Source organism: Rhinoderma darwinii, chromosome 4 (genome assembly GCF_050947455.1).
Source record: "Rhinoderma darwinii isolate aRhiDar2 chromosome 4, aRhiDar2.hap1, whole genome shotgun sequence".
Classification (NCBI taxonomy): domain Eukaryota; kingdom Metazoa; phylum Chordata; class Amphibia; order Anura; family Rhinodermatidae; genus Rhinoderma; species Rhinoderma darwinii.
This window is the reverse complement of record NC_134690.1, coordinates 265,696,860-265,714,190: the sequence shown is the minus strand read 5'-3', so window position 1 is coordinate 265,714,190 and position 17,331 is coordinate 265,696,860. Positions and strand designations below refer to the sequence as shown.

The window sequence follows — 17,331 nt, the reverse complement described above, 5'->3', positions numbered from 1 at the left end:
CAATACCTGTGAATCACCGCAAAATGCGTGTCGAAGATTCACAGTGAGCAAGTAGAAATGAAGGGGACGCAGCGCTCGTAGGAGCGCTGCGGCCCCTTCAAAGCAGCTGATCGGCGGGGGTCCCAGGAGTCGGACCTGGACTCATCAGCTTTTGATGGCCTATCCTGAGGATAGGCCATACATTTTTATTGGCTAGAAAACCCCTTTAATCATAGCATAGGAAGAAAAATATACCTTCCTCCAGGGTCTATTTGTAAGGCTTCCCATCTCAGATGATTGCTATACCAACAGGGACACTTCTCTGGAGAAAAATGTTTGGCAGGAGTGTCTCTACTCTATTGGACCCAGTGTTTGTCTAGGCGACTTGTAGTTTCAGGGGTCATCAAGTATGTGTCACCTGGAGGCAGACTAAATGTAGTTTATATCTTTAGAGAAAAGCGAAGAATGGCAGCCGTGTATAGCAGTATAAACAGAATATCACACTAGGTCCGTGAAAATAGAATGATTGCAATTTAGTAAGAGTTTCAAAGCATTTCAGATTATGAATACACAGTATGCACTGATCATGTAAATAACATGGAATGTATAAACTAATAACTTCTATAAGGAAAGAACAAAAATAGCTCAATGAGAACCAAGGTCACATACATGGCTGTAAAGAGACCAGGGCGAGCCTCTACAACACAAACACGGAAACTGTTGTAGGGACAAAAACAAGTGCTTAACCCCTTCAGGACCAAGCTCATTTTGGCCTTCAGGACCAGACCCATTTTTTCAAATCTGACATATTTCACTTTATGTGGTAATAACTCCGGAATGCTTTTACCTATCAAAGCGATTCTGAGATTGTTTTCTCGTGACACATTGGACTTTATGATAGTGGAAAAATGTGGTCGATAAATTCAATATTTACCAGTGAAAAACACCAAAATTTGGTGAAAAATTGCAAAAATTAGCATTTTTCTAAATGTAAATGTATCTGCTTGTAAGACAGGCAGTTATACCACACAAAATTGTGGCTAATTAACATCCCCCACATGTCTACTTTAGATTGGCATCGTTTTTTTGAACGTCCTTTTATTTTTCTATGACGTCACAAGGCTTAGAACTTTAGAAGCAATTTCTCACATTTTCAAGAAAGTTTCAAAATGCTATTTCTACAGGGGCCAGTTCAGTTGAGTAGAGGCTTTTAGGGCCTTATATATTAGAAACCGCCAAAAAGTCACCACATTTTTAAATCTTCACCCCTCAAAGTATTCAAAACAGCATTTAAAAAGTTTCTTAACCCTTTAAACGTTTCACAGGAATTAAAGCAAGGTAGAGGTGAAATTTACAAATTTCATTTTTTTTTTGCAGAAATTCTTTTTTAATCTATTTTTTTTGTAACACAGAAGTTTTTACCAGAGAAACGCAACTCCATATTTATTGCCCAGGTTCTGCAGTTTTAGGAAATATCCCACATGTGGCCCTAGCGTGTTACTGGATTGAAGCACAGGCCTCCGAAGCAAAGGAGCACCTAGAGGATTTTGGGCCTCCTTTTTATTAGAAAATATTTTAGGCACCATGTCAGGTTTGAAGGGCTCTTTCGGTGCCAAAACAGTGGAAATCCACCAAAAGTGACCCCATTTGGGAAACTACACACCTCAAGGAAATGATCTATGGGTATAGTGAGCATTTTGACCCCGCAGGTTTTTTGCAGAAATTATTGGAAGTAGGCCGTGAAAATGAAAATCGACATTCTTTCAAAGAAAATGTAGGTTTAGCTAATTTTTCCTAATTTCCACAAGGACTAAAGGAGAAAAAGCACCGCAACATTTGTAAAGCAATTTCTCCCGAGTAAATCAATACCCCACATGTGGTAATAAATGGCTATTTGGACCCACGGCAGGGCTTAGAAGGGAAAGAGCGCCATTTGGCTTTTGGAGCTCAAATTTAGCAGAAATGGTTTGCGGAGGCCATGTCGCATTTGCAAAGCCCCTAAGGGACCAAAATAGTGAAAACGCCAAAAAAGTTACTCCATTGAGAGAACTACACCCCTTGAGGAATCCATCTAGGGGTGTAGTGAGCATTTTGACCCCGCAGGTTTTTTGCAGAAATTATTGAAAATGGGCCATGAAAATGAAAATCTACATTCTTTCAAAGAAAATGTAGGTTTAGCTAATTTTTTCAAATTTCCACAAGGACTAAAGGAGAAAAAGCACTCTCCCGAGTAAAACAATACCCCACATGTGGAAATAAATGGCTGTTTGGACACACGGCAGGGCTTAGAAGAGAAAGAGCGCTATTTGGCTTTTGTAGCTTAAATTTAGCAGGAATGGTTTGCGGAGGCCATGTCGCATTTGCAAAGCCCCTAAGAGACCAAAACAGTGAAAACGCCAAAAAAGTGACTCCATTGAGAAAACTACACCCCTTGAGGAATCCATCTAGGGGTGTAGTGAGCATTTTGCCCCCACAGGTGTTTCATAGATTTTATTAGAATTGGGCAGTGAAAATTAAAAAAAGACGTAGCTTTAGCTCCAAATTTTTAATTTTCTCAACAAGTAAAGGAAAAAAGGAACCCCAACATTTGTAAAGCAACTTCTCTGGAGTACGGCAATACCCCACACTTGGTCATAAACTGCTGTTTGAGCACACAGCAGAGCTCAGAAGGGAAGGAGTGCCATTTGCTTTTGGTGTACAGATTTTGCTGCATTTGGTTTCTGGTCGCTATGTTGCATTTGCAGAGTCCCTGTGGGACCAAAACAGTGGATCCCCCCCCAGAAGTGACCCCATTTTGGAAACAACACCCTCAAGGTATTCACCTAGGGGTGTAGTGAGCATGTTAACCCCACTGGTGTTTTGCAGAAATTCGTGTGCACACGATGTGGGAGAGTGAAAATGGGAATTTTTCCTTAGATACGCCAATATCTGGTGACCCGCTTGTGCCACCATAACAAGACGGCTCTCAATTTTTATGCGGTGTTTCCCGGTTTTAGAATCACCCTACATGTGGCCCTAATCTTTTGCCTGGACATTCGACAGAGCTCAGGAGTGAAAGAGTACCATGTAAAATTGAGGCCTAATTTGGCGACATATAAAGTATTGGTTCACAATTGCAGAGGCTCTGATGTGAAATAATAAAAGAAACCGCTGAGAAGTGACCCCATTTTGGAAACTGCACCGCTCAAGGCATTTATTAAGGGGTGTAGTGAGCATTTTCACCCCACGTGTCTTTTCCATAAATGATTGTGCTGCGGAAGGTACAAATTTAAATTTTTCCCTAGATGTGCCAATTCAGTGTCAAATATTTCGTGCCCAGCTTGTGCCACTGGGGACACACCCCAAAAATTGTTAAAAGGTTTCTCCCGGGTGTGGCGATGCCATATATGTGCAAGTAAACTGCTGTTTGGGCACACTGTAGGGCTCAGATGGGTGGGAGCGCCATTTGCCTTTTGGAGCGTGGAATTTGCTTGGTAATAGTTTTGTTTGAGTATTGCTGGTGTTTCCGTTTATAATGTGGGGGCACATGTGAGCTCGGCAGAGTACATCAGGGCCATATTTAGGTGGTATAATAATAAGGTAAAAAAAATAATAAAATGATCCATAGATGTGTGTTACGCTGTGCTCAATCCTTTCTGCACAGGCCGGTGTCGCACTGATAAATGGCCTTCCTATCCCCCTTTTGGTCCACACTCCGCACCTTTGCAGTTTGGGGAATTTTGCTGGGCAAGTGTTGTCCTGGTATAATACGGGTGCCCTCGCTTCCAGCAGATATGTTTGGGCTCTCCCCTTCCTGGTTCTCTAATTTTAGTGCCTTGATACATTGCCTTTTGAAACAGAAGAAATGTTCCCCTCGGGCTGCACAACTGGATATTTTTCTTTCCTGACTTATTGGAGCCTTAACTTATTTTAATTTTTCATAGACGTAGTGGTATGAGGGCTCTTTTTTTACAGGACAAGTTGTAGCTTTTATTGGTACCATATTGGGGTACATGCGACTTTTTGATCACTTGGTATCCTTTTTTTGGGAGGCAAGTTGACAAAAAACAGCAATCCTGCCATAGTTTTTTTTTATACAGCGTTCACCATGCGTTATAAACTACATGTGACCTTTATTCTGCGGGTCAGTACGATTCCGGCGATACCTAATTTATAGAACTTTTTTATAACTTTTTGCACAATAAAATTACTTTTGGAAAGAGAATGTATTTTTTCTGTCGCCAAGTTGTGAGAGCCATAACTTTTACATTTTTTCGTTGATGGAGCTGTGTGAGGGCTTGTTTTTTGCGAGATGAGCTATAGTTTTTATTGGTACCATTTTTGGATACATGCAACTTTTTGATCACTTTTTATTTCAATTTTTGGAAGACAAAGTGACCAAAAAAACAGTAATTATGGCAGTGTTTTTGAGGTTTTTTTTTACGGCGTTCACTGCGCTGGTTAAATAACATAATATTTTATAGTTCAGGTCGTTACGGTCGCAGCGATACCAAATATGTATGGCTTTATTATTTTTTTCGATAATAAATGACTTGAAAAAGGGGAAAAGGGTGATTGTGTTTTATTTTATTACTTGAAACTTTTATTGTATGTGTTACAACTTTTATTTTTACTTTTTTTACACTTTTATTTAGTCCCAGTAGGGGACTTGAAGGTCCAACTGTTTGATGTTCTAATACATTGCACTACCTATGTAGTGCAATGTATTGGAACGGTCAGTTGTTCACTGACAGCAAGCCAATCAGGCTCCGCCTTGGGGCGGGGCCTAATCAGCTTACGTAATGGCAGACAGGAGTCCATTGTTAGGGCTCCTGTTGCCATAGTAACAGTCGCCAGCCTTGCCATCGCATGGCAAGGCTGCCGATTTGCTACAAACCTCTAGGATGCAGCGATCACAATGGATCGCTGCATCGAAGGGGTTAATGCCAGGAATCGAGCTAGCTCCGGTTCCTGGCGATAGATCGGGGTGTCCGCTGTAACATACAGCGGACACCCACTGCTGATGATGCCGGCTCAGCTTCTGAGCCGGAAGCTGAGCCGGCGCCATCTTGCCGAAGGTACCGGAAGCCTCCTGGGCCCCGCCGACGACGGGGCATAGGAGGATTCTGTTACAGGCTGACCGGGAGGTAAGTATTAGCCCTCCGATCGCCTTTGCAGCCACCGGCAACCCAGCGATCACGTTGCTGGGGTGCCGGTGGCTATAAACTCATCACATGCTGCGATCTCTATTGAACGCAGCATGTGAGGGGTTAATCGGTCGGATCGGAGGCTTGCTCCGGTTCTGGCCGATACCTCAGGGTGACAGCTGTAACATACAGCTGTCACCCGGCGGTGATGTCGCTGGCTCAGCTCCTGAGCCAGCTTCATCTCCATCACGTACAGTAACGTGAAAATGCGGTAAGACACCAGTTTTAATGACGTTACTGTACATGATCCGGCGGGAAGGGGTTAATCTACAGTAGCACCTCCATTAATAATATTCCAAACTGTCCAATAGACCACTTCTAGGGGGTATTATACTTCCTAAGATGACTAATAGTCTAAACAGGGAAGGAAATATGCATTGGCAAAAGAAAGGAGGATGGGAGAGGACATAGGAAAAGGTGTCAAAAAGAAGGAGATATAGTATGTGTGCAAGATAGAGAAGCATTGCTCGGTTGGTTTTAAACTTTAAATCATCATATAAGTCATGGCTTTCCAATCCATAAAGCATTTAACTTCAGACCGAGTCACATACTATATGTTGGATATTAATCCAGACATATAGGCTGAAAGATAAGGCAATTACGGTAGATAAGTTGTATCCCAATTGTCTATCAGAATATAATCGGTTCCCTTGATAATGTAAAAATATTCCATAAAAAGGAAATTAGGTAGTCTGTTATAAGTACAGATAATGTCCAAGTTGGAACCACAAGTTAAAGGATACATCTGGAACTGATATGGGGACGGAAGAAAAGTCTTCAAAAGATAATGGCATACTTGGAACAAAGTCTCAGGCAAACATTAGGATGTAACTAAAGGCCCTTTTACACAGACCAATTATCGGCAAACAAGCTTTCATATGAACACTGGTTCCTGATCATTGTCCTGTGTAAACAGGGCGACTTTCAGCCAATGAAGAGCAAACGCTCGTTCTACGGCTGATCATATCGTTTATGCAGCATGAAATATTATCGGTGTCGGCAGCACATCTTTCTTACTATTGCACCAAAAGTTGTCTCCTTCTCACCCAGCGTCTTACTTATGGTTTTGTAGCCCATTCCAGCCTTGTGCAGGTCTATGATCTTGTCCCTGACATCCTTAGAAAGCTCTTTGGTCTTGCCCATGTTGTAGAGGTTAGAGTCAGACTGATTAATTGAGTCTGTGGACAGGAGTCTTTTATACAGGTGACCATTTAAGACAGCTGTCTTTAATGCAGGCACCAAGTTGATTTGGACCGTGTAACTGGTCTGGAGGAGGCTGAACTCTTAATGGTTGGTAGGGGATCAAATACTTATTTCTCTGTGCACAATGCAAATAAATATATATCATTTTGACAATGTGATTTTCTGGTTTTTTTTAAATATAATCTATCTCTCACTGGTAAAATTAACCTAGCCTAAAAATTCTAGACTGTTAATGTCTTTGACAGTGGGCAAACTTACAAAATCAGCAAGGGATCAAATACTTATTTCCTTCACTGTACATGCACACACACACACACACACACACACACACACACACACACACACACACACACACACACACACACGTACACATCACAAACACACATGAATATGCACATTATACACATATAAAGTACACATTGCAAACACACATGCACTTACATTTTATATAGGATATTTGTGAAGGGCGTTCAGCAGGTTGATGGGGTGGGAGCCTTCACTCAGTGTTTCTCCTGCTCACAGCCCGACACAGAGTCTGCCGACAGTCTCCCCTCCCCCTCCCTCACGTCCCGACTAGTAACAGCAGCAGCAGGAGGAGGAGAAGTGTGTAGAGCAGGGAAGGATGGCTGGAGGGGGAGCTTCTAAAGCAGCATAGGGAGCTTTAAGATCGCTGCACAGACCACAGCTGCTAATAGCTGGGATTCGGTCAGAAGCTCACCTCGCCTCATGACAGGTGCGGCCTCCGGTGCTAGCAAAGCCACCGGGCATGAGGGGGTCCGTGCGATCATGTGCAGTTCAGGTGGCCATGGGCCCCCTGGGAGCCTTGGGCCCTGGGCAGCCGCCCAAACCGCCCTAATGATGATCCGCCACTGTAAATACTCCACCCTTACACCTGACATGAAGAAAGACAGAGAAGTGGGAAAGGCTCAACAAGTAAAACCTGAGCTGCCCAGAAGCTAGACTAGTAGTCATGGCGATCTTAAAGGAACAGACGTTTCCTAACACTACTAAAAAGTGATCTCTAGAGAATAAGAAGTTTCAGTCTATTCTGAGGCTCACAGGTCAGGGTGAAAACTTCAAGATTTTAGAATTATTATTTTTTTGTATAGATAATGACATAGAAAATTAAAATAAAAATCACCAAAAATTCTTACAAAGTATGTTAAACATAAAAACTTGATTTAAACAATAGGTCAATTTCTGTTGACACATTCCCTTAGACGTCTTGGAGAATGGGGGTTACAGGTTAGACTTTCATCTGCCTCAGATGGACTGGTGAAGAAATTTGCTTGGTCGTCATCCGCCAAATATAGCCTGCCTGGATAGGCTCTGGAGTAAGGTATCTGCCATTTCCTCATTTGACGGTCGACCTGAGCAAATAAGTAATTCAAGAAGACTGTATTTTCAAAGCGTGTCTCGTCTGTTTCCCAGTCTTTAAAATGTAATAATGGGGAGGGGTTAGTGGTCTTGGGGGGGCTCCAAGAGTTGGAGCTCTAGCTGGCTATTTCAACTGCAAACGCCATGGTAAGGAAATCTAAGGCTGGGTTCACACGACCTATTTTCAGACGTAAACGAGCCGTATTATGCCTCGTTTTACGTCTGAAAATAGGGCTACAATACGTCGGCAAACATCTGCCCATTCATTTGAATGGGTTTGCCGACGTATTGTGCAGACGACCTGTAATTTACGCGTCGTCGTTTGACAGCTGTCAAACGACGACGCGTACATTGACTGCCTCGGCAAAGAAGTGCAGGGCACTTCTTTGCAACGTAATTTGAGCCATTCTTCATTGAACTCAATGAAGAGCAGCTCAAGATATACGAGCGTCACAGACGCCTCGTATATTACGAGGAGGAGCTTTTACGGCTGAAACGACGCAGCTGTTTTCTTCTGAAAACAGTCTGTCATTTCAGCCGTAAAAGCCAGCTAGCGTGTGAACATACCCTTAGAAAAATGTACATGGAGACATTTTTCAGCTAACTCATCTGGTTGCTGGTCCTTTGCCAGTTCAGGTAAGCCAATAATCCAAAGGTTATTCTAACTGAGCAGGTTCTCCAAATTATCTGCTTTTTAGGGCCACATTTTAGCTTTTTTACCAAGATCTTGTAAAGTATTAGGTAAATCCACAGTTCTATCATCCAGAGTCAAGATGCAGTCCTCCACATGTGTCACCTTTTCCCGGGGGTTCTAAAGGTCCGGGCCGAGATATCAACTTTCATCTGCTCAATCTTGCCAGTGAGGGAGGTGCAGCAGTTCATTATGGCAGTGATTTAAAACTCTTGTACCTGCTTTAATGCAGGTTTGGATTCCTCCTCGGTGGCATCCAAAATCAAGGGCTTCGGTTAATATCCTAGTCTAGGTGTTTTTAAACTTAATTATAAACAAGAAATGTTTAATGCTGGACTATTGCAAGTATTGGATTAATCATACTTTTATATTAATAAATAATGATTCGGTGGGGTACACAATAAGTGATACAGGGATTAATAAAGTTAAAAAAATGGTAATGTTAGATTTGAATAGTTAATACTAAATGTAGATCTTAAATTTTCCTTTTAACAGCAAAGTCAGTTTCCAACATGGGCAGCAGTTAATCAACCTACTCATTCAATGAACTCACTAGAAGAATGCTTTCCACAAAGAATTCAAGCACCATGGTCATCGTCATCCATCTCATTAGATGAAAAACTTGGTAAGATTTTGTCTATTTTCTAGTAAATATCTATATCGAAATAATTAAATTGAATTTTTTTTTATAATAGAATTCAATTTAATTTGGTCCCCCTTCCTTAATTAAAAACTGTGGCCAATTTTACTTATAGTGAAATGAGTGTATATTTAAATACAGTATGACTGTAATACCAATAATCATTTGATGTGTCTAGTTTAATTTTGTTATTGGTTTTGCCATTGCTACCATTTTCAATAAATAATGAGTCTCTATATTGTTGATCATAGAAATACTTTTGCCTTTTACATAAATGTATCTTGTACATTCACATGCTTTCTTGTTGCCCCTGGAAAAGGCATCTCTTATTTTATTTTTTTTCACTAAACAGAACAAACCTAATTTACAATTGAAGGGTTTTTTCATGGATATGAGTTATGGAATATTGCTAGGAATCCAGCGGAGTATCAGTACTTTTGGACTCATGCACACAGCAGATCAGTACTGTGGAGCCGGAAACACTGCTACATTGTGCTCCTTCAGGTGCCTTATGTCAGAGATAGTCTAATCTAAAAGCAATGCTTCTAGAGAAGAATACTTTCATAATACGGCATGTGATAAAGCATGCCACAATTATTTTTTTTCTCTTGGATTCATAAAGTGGCGTTCCAACCTCTAAGTTATAGCATTTTCTATCAATACACCATAACTTATATTCATCAGAAAGCCCTTTTAGTCTTAAATGAGACTTCCCATCTATATACTATGAAACATTAACATTTTCCTAAATTGGGGTACCTAAAACTTTCTCATACCCAAAATATGGCCTCAAAGGTAAATTATAAATACTCTATATCATTTGCTCCCAACCAGTGGCTCGGGAGCCACATCTGGCTCGCTAACCCCTGCTGAGTGGTTTATAGGAACCCTGAGTTATAACCATATGTTCTTGCTAAAATATGACATTTACATTAACAATATTACAGACATACTGTCCCCAGAAAAGTGCCAGTTTGGGTGGTGGAATACCAGTGTGCTAAATTTCAAACTGAAATATTTACCTGCAAATTGAAATTTCATGATTTTTTTTTAAAGTTTAATATGTTAGCTTTATTTACTTAAATGTGGCTCCCGGCAAGTAATCAATATTGGTTTCAACTGTGTTTTTATTGAAAATTTTTCAAAAATATACATATAACTTAGAGCAGCATGAAGGGCCATGCAATTCACATAGTAAGACAGTAACTTTCAATAGACAGACAAAACATCTGGGAAAAAACACAGGGGTTTAAGGGGGTGAGGGGGGGGGGGATAGTCGGAGCTCCACCTACCACCTAATCTTGAGTTAAGTAATCAATATTGAATGTGGCTATTGGGGGCACCTACAATTTACACCTACAGGAGCATTTATGGCTTTCCATTCTAAATCTTAGGCATTAATATGGAGTTGGTCCCCCCCATTGCAGCTAAAACAGCTTCCACTCTTCTGGGGAGACTTTCTACAAGATTTTGATCTGTGTGTCTGTGGGAATTTTTGCCCATTTATCCAGAAGAGCATTTGTGAGGTCAGACACTGATGTTGGATGAGAGGGCCTGATTCACAATCTCCGTTCTGGTTCATCCTAAAGGTGTTCAGTGGGGTTGAGGTCAGGGCTCTGTGCGGGCCAGTCAAGTTCTTCCACACCAAAATCACTCAACCATGACTTTATGGACCTTGTGCACTGGAGCACAGTCATGCTGGAACAGAAAAATGCCTTCCCCAAACTGTTCCCACAAAGTTGGAAGCATTCAATTGTATAAAATATCTTTGTATGCTGAAGCATTAAAGGGGTTTTCCCACGAGGGACATTTATAACATATCCACATGATATGTCGTAAAGGTTAGATAGATGCGGGTCCCTCCTGGGACCTGCGCCTATCTCTATAACGGGCCCCCTAAACCCCGTTCTAGCTTTGTCTGCTATCACTGACTCCCGGCCACTTCCTGACTTTGTGGACGGGAGTTACGAGAACAGCGTAGCCCGCTAAGCTACGCTGTTTCCGTAACTCCCTTAGTAGTGAATAGCAGTTACGGAAGCACGCGAGCTACGCTGGTCGGAAATCAGCCGACACACAAAGAGGTAGAACTGGGTTTAGGGGCCCCGTTCGAGAGATAGGTACGGGTCCCAGAGGTGGGACCCGCATCTATCTGACTTTTATGACATAAATGTCCCTCGTGGGAAAACCCCTTTAATATTACCTTTCACTGTACCTAAGGGACCTAGTCCAAACCTTAAAAATTAAACCCACAGCATTATCCCTACACAACCAAACTTTACATTTGGCAAAATGCAGTCTAGCAGGTAAATTTCTCTTGGCACTCGTCTATGAGACTGCCAGATAAAGAAGCGTGATTCATCACTCAACAGAACACGTTTCCACTACTCCAGAGTCCAGTGGTGACGTGCTTCATACCACTCCATCCGATGCTTAGCATTGTGCTTGGTGATGTCAGGCTTGAATGCAGCTACTCGGCCATGGAAGCCCAAGCTTCCGGAGCACAGTGTTTGTGTGGATGTTAATGTCGGAGGAGGTTTGGAACTCTGTAGTTATTGAGTTATTCAGCAGAGCGCTGACGATTTTTATACACTTTGCACCTCAGCACGTGGCAAAACCTTCTGTAACTTTACGTGGTCTGCCACTTTGTAGCTCAGTTGCTGTGGTTCCTAAACACTTCCATTTTGCAATCATACCACACACAGTTGACCGTGGAATATTTAGGAGGGAAGAAATTTCACGAAATGACTTGTTGCAAAGGTGGAATTCTATTACAGTACCACACTGGAATTCAGTGAGCTCTTTAAAACGACACATTCACAAATGTTTGTAAAGGCAGACCGCATGGCTAAATGAGGAATTTCTTACACTTGTAGCAATGGGACTGAATGAAACACCTGAATTCAATGACTAAGAGGTTTGTCCCAATACATTTGTCCATATGGTGTATTTTTATGTCATTTTAAATAATGTACTTGGATTGCAAGTTTTAATTTCTAATTTAATTAAATCCTGCATTGTATTTGCTTTTGTAGCTTCTTTATGTAATTGAGTGCTACAGAAATCAGACCAGTTGGATCCCCTCCTTCTTGCTGCCGTTGGGATTTGCTTTGTAATGGTTTCTTAGCATAGTTATATTTGCTTATTGGAAACTTAAAATTGTTGTTTTGTGCTTAAGACTGGAATCACACATGCAGTTTTGTGTCAGTTTTCGATGCAGGTTTTTTTTTAGCCAAACACAGTAGTAGATGAAAAAACAAAGAAAGTGTATAAATTAAAAAATATGTCTCCTCTGTTTTGTATCCACACTTGTGTTTGGCATAAAATACTGCCACAAAACTTCATGTGCAATTCCATCCTCGTGAAGACAACCTCTGTCCTTATTCCTTATTAGGACGTATGGCTGGGATAGAGGGGGTCATAGTCCCCTGTCCCAGCCCTGCTTTCATTATGCCGAACTCCAGTTGTCTAGGTATGGTTCCCCTTTCCAGACAGTAATTTTAAAATGGTTTGCCAAATTATGAATATAATTTAATACATTTATTATGTACATACACCTGTTTGAGCACATTTAGTACATACAGTAGATACACACATTCAGACCACATTACATGAACACATACAGTACATACTTACATAGGTGCATCCAAAAACTGGACCTGGCGGGGGTGAAAAGCCACATGGGGAGACTATGAATTTTGCACAACACTGAAAATTATTTTCACATCTCCTGCGCAAACTGACACTCTTTGAAAACTATCCTCATTACCATGAAGATATAAAGATGATATTGAAAATGCTTGGAGACTAAATTTGCCTCCTCTCAGAATATTGAACCTCTTTTAATGTGAAAAGTGAGCATTCAGCTCAAAGTCTATGAGTGACCCATTATGACTCATAAGTACTGAGCAATTTATTACAACTTGCAGTGTTCTAAATTGCTTGATTTTAAGATCAGGTTAAGGACCCCTTAATTCCGGAATCCTAGAGACCCATCTCTCTATTACCCATGAATAGAAAAATGTTAGTCAAGGTTATCGCACTTAGGCTTTCTAAAGTTATAACCACCAATTTTCATACAGATCAGGCTGGCTTTTGCCAGCTAGATCTACAGCTATGAATATACTTTATATTTGAACCTCCAATTACCTATATAGAATTCCGGGGAGAGTCATTTGCTCCTTGGATGCTGCTAAGGCATTTGACAACATAGAGTGGAAGTACTTATGGATTGTGCTGGGAAAATTTGGCCTAGGGCATAAATATATATCTTTGGCCCAGCTCAAGATGTAAATATATATCTTGGGGTCTGGATTTGAATAAACAGAGACCATAGGTAACTTTGGCCATCAATCTGGTCTAGTCAACAACTGGTCTTAATAGTCCTATTAACATTGTACACTCGGATGTGAGCTATCATAGTGCAAATTATTCATCAGGGATGAATCTGGTTCACCTGGCATCCACCGCTGACGCAACACACCGTCCGGAGTAGACGCTTTCACGGCGCCTGTGCTATGTTCACAGCCGCTTTGAGTCCATTTCCAGTGGTCTGGTATCATTCAATTGCTAGGTGACGCTTAAACAAATACATCAGTATCACATGACCTGGTTGCCTGCTGACCTCAGACAATATTGCTGTAGCAACAGCTCCCTTTTGCCAGTTTGTATACGTTCATAAACCATGACAGGGGTTTGAGAGCAGTAGAGCCCTGGTCAATACACAGTACACTCCAGACTGTAGGATTTTTCTTTCAGCTCTGTTGGAGATTGTATTAGCATTCACTTTTATTGTTTTATTCACAATTATTGTTTAAAGCCATGCAGCGTGGTGATGGGGGCTAATGTGGCCCCTACATATGCTAATATTTTTATGGCATTTCTTGAGGAGATGTCGGTCTATGTGTCCCACCACATCAGCAAGGTTCTGAGCTGGAGGAAATACATAGACAACATCTTTCTAGTCTAGACAGGCACATTAGATGAACTTACTGATTTTCAGCATTTTTTGTATACATTAGATCTAGATATCATATTTACGGTCAATTAGTCACAGACCTCGTTACAATTTCTCGACACATTAGTGTATATTGAACAGGGGGAACTACACACTGATCTGTTTATAAAGGCGACTGATCGCAATTCTCTGTTACATTACACCAGCCAACATCTACGTAGAATGGTCAAATCATATATGCTCCTACGGCTGCCCCCACCCAGTATAATTCTCCCATAGCTGCCTTGGATAGAGAGCTAAGTAGAAATCAGCATCCAGAATTCCATTTGTTAGTACGTACAATTGCCACAGTAACAAAATAGGGACTACCATCGCAATTACTTTGAAGAATAGCCTTAAGGATATGCCGGAATTTGAAAACCCACCGTTGTTGTCATATAAAAAAATCTGCGAGTTTTAGGGACAAATTGGTGAAGTCAGACACTGGGGACAACCAAAAAGATAATATAAAGGCAAAGGGTTAATTTCCATGCCTAGGATGTGATAGTTGTACATTGATGTGCAATGGAAATGTATTTGTACATCCATTAAAAATTATAATATACGTCATTTTGTTACTTGCCAAACAAAATTTGTCATATGTCCAGATTTTCCCATGCAAGTTGCTGTATGTGGGTGAGACCACCACTGAATGTAGATTGAGAATCAACAATCATAAATCCACTATACACACTGAAAAACATCAAATTACCAGTGCCTTAGCATTTTAAGGAGGCAGGACAGGCATTTAAAGATTTAAGTTCTATGATTATTGATCATGTACCACCCTTTAGGAGAGGTGGAGACAGGGAACGATCCTTAAAGAGGCTCTGTCACCACATTATAAATGCTCTATCTCCTACATAATCTGATCGACGCTGGAATGTAGATAACAGCAGTGGTTTTTATTTTGAAAAACGATCATTTTTGAGCAAGTTATGAGCAATTTTAGATTTAGTTTCTTAATGCCCAACTGGGCGTGTTTTTACTTTTGACCAAGTGGGTGTTGTAAAGAAGTGTATGAGGCTGACCAATCAGTGACCAATCAGTGTCATACACTTCTCATTGTTCCAGCCCAGCATGATCCACAGCACAGTGAGATTGTGCAGTGAAAGAAGCTGGGCTGGAACAATGAGAAGTGTATGTCACTGATTGGTCGGCCTCATACACTTCTTTACAACACCCACTTGGTCAAAAGTAAAAACACGCCCAGTTGGGCATTAAGAAACTAAATCTAAAATTGCTCATAACTTGCTCAAAAATTATCGTTTTTCAAAATAAAAACCACTGTTATCTACATTCCAGCGTCGATCAGATTATGTAGGAGATAGGGCACTTATAATCTGGTGACAGAGCCTCTTTAAAGAGGAAAGAGCTTTCCTTGATATTGAGATTAAACATCTTACAACCCTGGGGTTAAATATAAATTTCAAAGTAGGGGGTGTTAAATAGGGGTTGCCTGTGAGTCCAATGTAAGAAATAGTTTTTGTTGAGTATGGATATGTGGAATGTTACATTGAAATATGTTTTTATTTTCACAGTAATCATGTGGATCCTTGGACACGCCTGGCATACACCGCTGCACATGAGAACCTTTGGAAAATAACATCCACAACTCGCCTTAGAGAGTGATCATAATGGCATCCATGACCTGGTAGAGATAAAAAGTATGATTAACTATAAAACAGACGAGAACCTCCCTGCGCGACCTAACGGTGACGGCCCCATATGATTTGGATACGTATACCCCTAAAAAAGGGTTGTATGAGCACCTAGTTTGTGTGATACAGACTTGGTTGCTCTGAATGCCATATCCATCTGGACTTACCTACGTTAAGTTGCGGCCGGTGCAAAGGAAAAGGGGAATAATAAAGATATTTTGGGGCTAGGGGATCTACAAAATCCTGAATTTTTTTCTAGCAATAGGGAGCTGTTGCCCTAGCAATATTGTCTGAGGTCAGCAGGCAACCAGGTCATGTGATAATGACGTATCTTTTTAAGTGTCACCTAGCAATTGAATGATACCAGACCACTGGAAATGGACTCAGAGCGACAGTGAACACAGCGCAGGCACAGTAAAGGCATTTACTCCAGCTGGTGTGTTGTGTCGGCGGTGGATGCCAGGTGAACCAGATTGATCCCTGATGAATAATTACACTGTATGCATAGATTGATAATGTACGATCATCATGTCATGTTCCACTTGGAGATAATATTTTGGCACATGTATAATTATTATGTAACCAGACACATGTATGTTATCTTCTTTTGAAGACGAAGTATGTACTTACATTGTGAATGATAAAACTTGTATAAAAATACCATGTTGTACACTGAATCACTAGCTTGAGAAAAGACCCAGAGTGAGGGCTGAATAAATATATATTTTTTTTTTTTTGTCGCTTTTTAATCAGGAGTGCGGCCTCAACTTCTATGTGTTGTCATTAGATTCACAGGTTTGGTGTATAGCTGAGGTTGTGCTATGATTTAAAGTGAATCTGCCCTCAAATGATGCTGCCCTATATACCCTATATAAGGGCAGCATAGTATGGGGACATGTCCCCTCTCCTATTACCAAAAATAGCACAAGAATATTGTTTTTTGCTAATACGAGCGATCAAAGAATGCAGCGGACTCATGAGTCTTGTGTATTCATAAGGGGAGCACTCCACCTCTTCCTGCCCTCCTCACAGTGATTGACGGGTTGCTGTGTATCATCAATTACTGCCGAGAGATGCTGGAGGAATGCTCCACTCATGAATACACCGTACTCATAACTAGGAGTCCGGTATATTCTTTGATTGCTCTTATGAGACAAACGGCACAATAATTTTTTTGTGCATTTTGCATAATAGGAGAATGGAACTGTCCCCATACTATGCTGCCCTTATATAACGTTTATCGACTGGTAAACCTAATCTCTGCTTTCTGTAAAACATTTTAAGTTTTTTTCCTAGGGATGAGCTGCAACATTTTGAAGGAGAAAATAATGTAATAACTGATACGCAGCATGGGGTTGTCCAATTTAGGCAAATTAATGTTATTTTTTTTGTATAATTAAAAAAGTTATGCACATTTCCAATATACTTTCTTAATTCCTCCTGGTTTCCAAGATCTTTTCTAGTTGTTATTCAGTGGGAACAATCATTGTTTACTTCAAGTGGATAAAATTATGTCCATGGTCATGTGATGGACACACAGGTGCACGGCTCGTTACAGTATGTGTCAGAGCTGTGTCTTTTAAGGACAGAATTGCAACCAC

General features: G+C 40.9%; 1 protein-coding gene across 1 annotated transcript in view; it reads left to right on the top strand.

The window, feature by feature from the left end:
- FMN2 (formin 2) overlaps positions 1 to 17,331 on the top strand; it is a 302,966-nt gene that overhangs the window by 22,171 nt on the left and 263,464 nt on the right. The window contains exon 3 of the mRNA XM_075862445.1: positions 8,932 to 9,061. Within this exon, the coding sequence (XP_075718560.1) occupies positions 8,932 to 9,061 (130 nt within the window). The remainder of the gene's footprint in view (positions 1 to 8,931; positions 9,062 to 17,331) is intronic.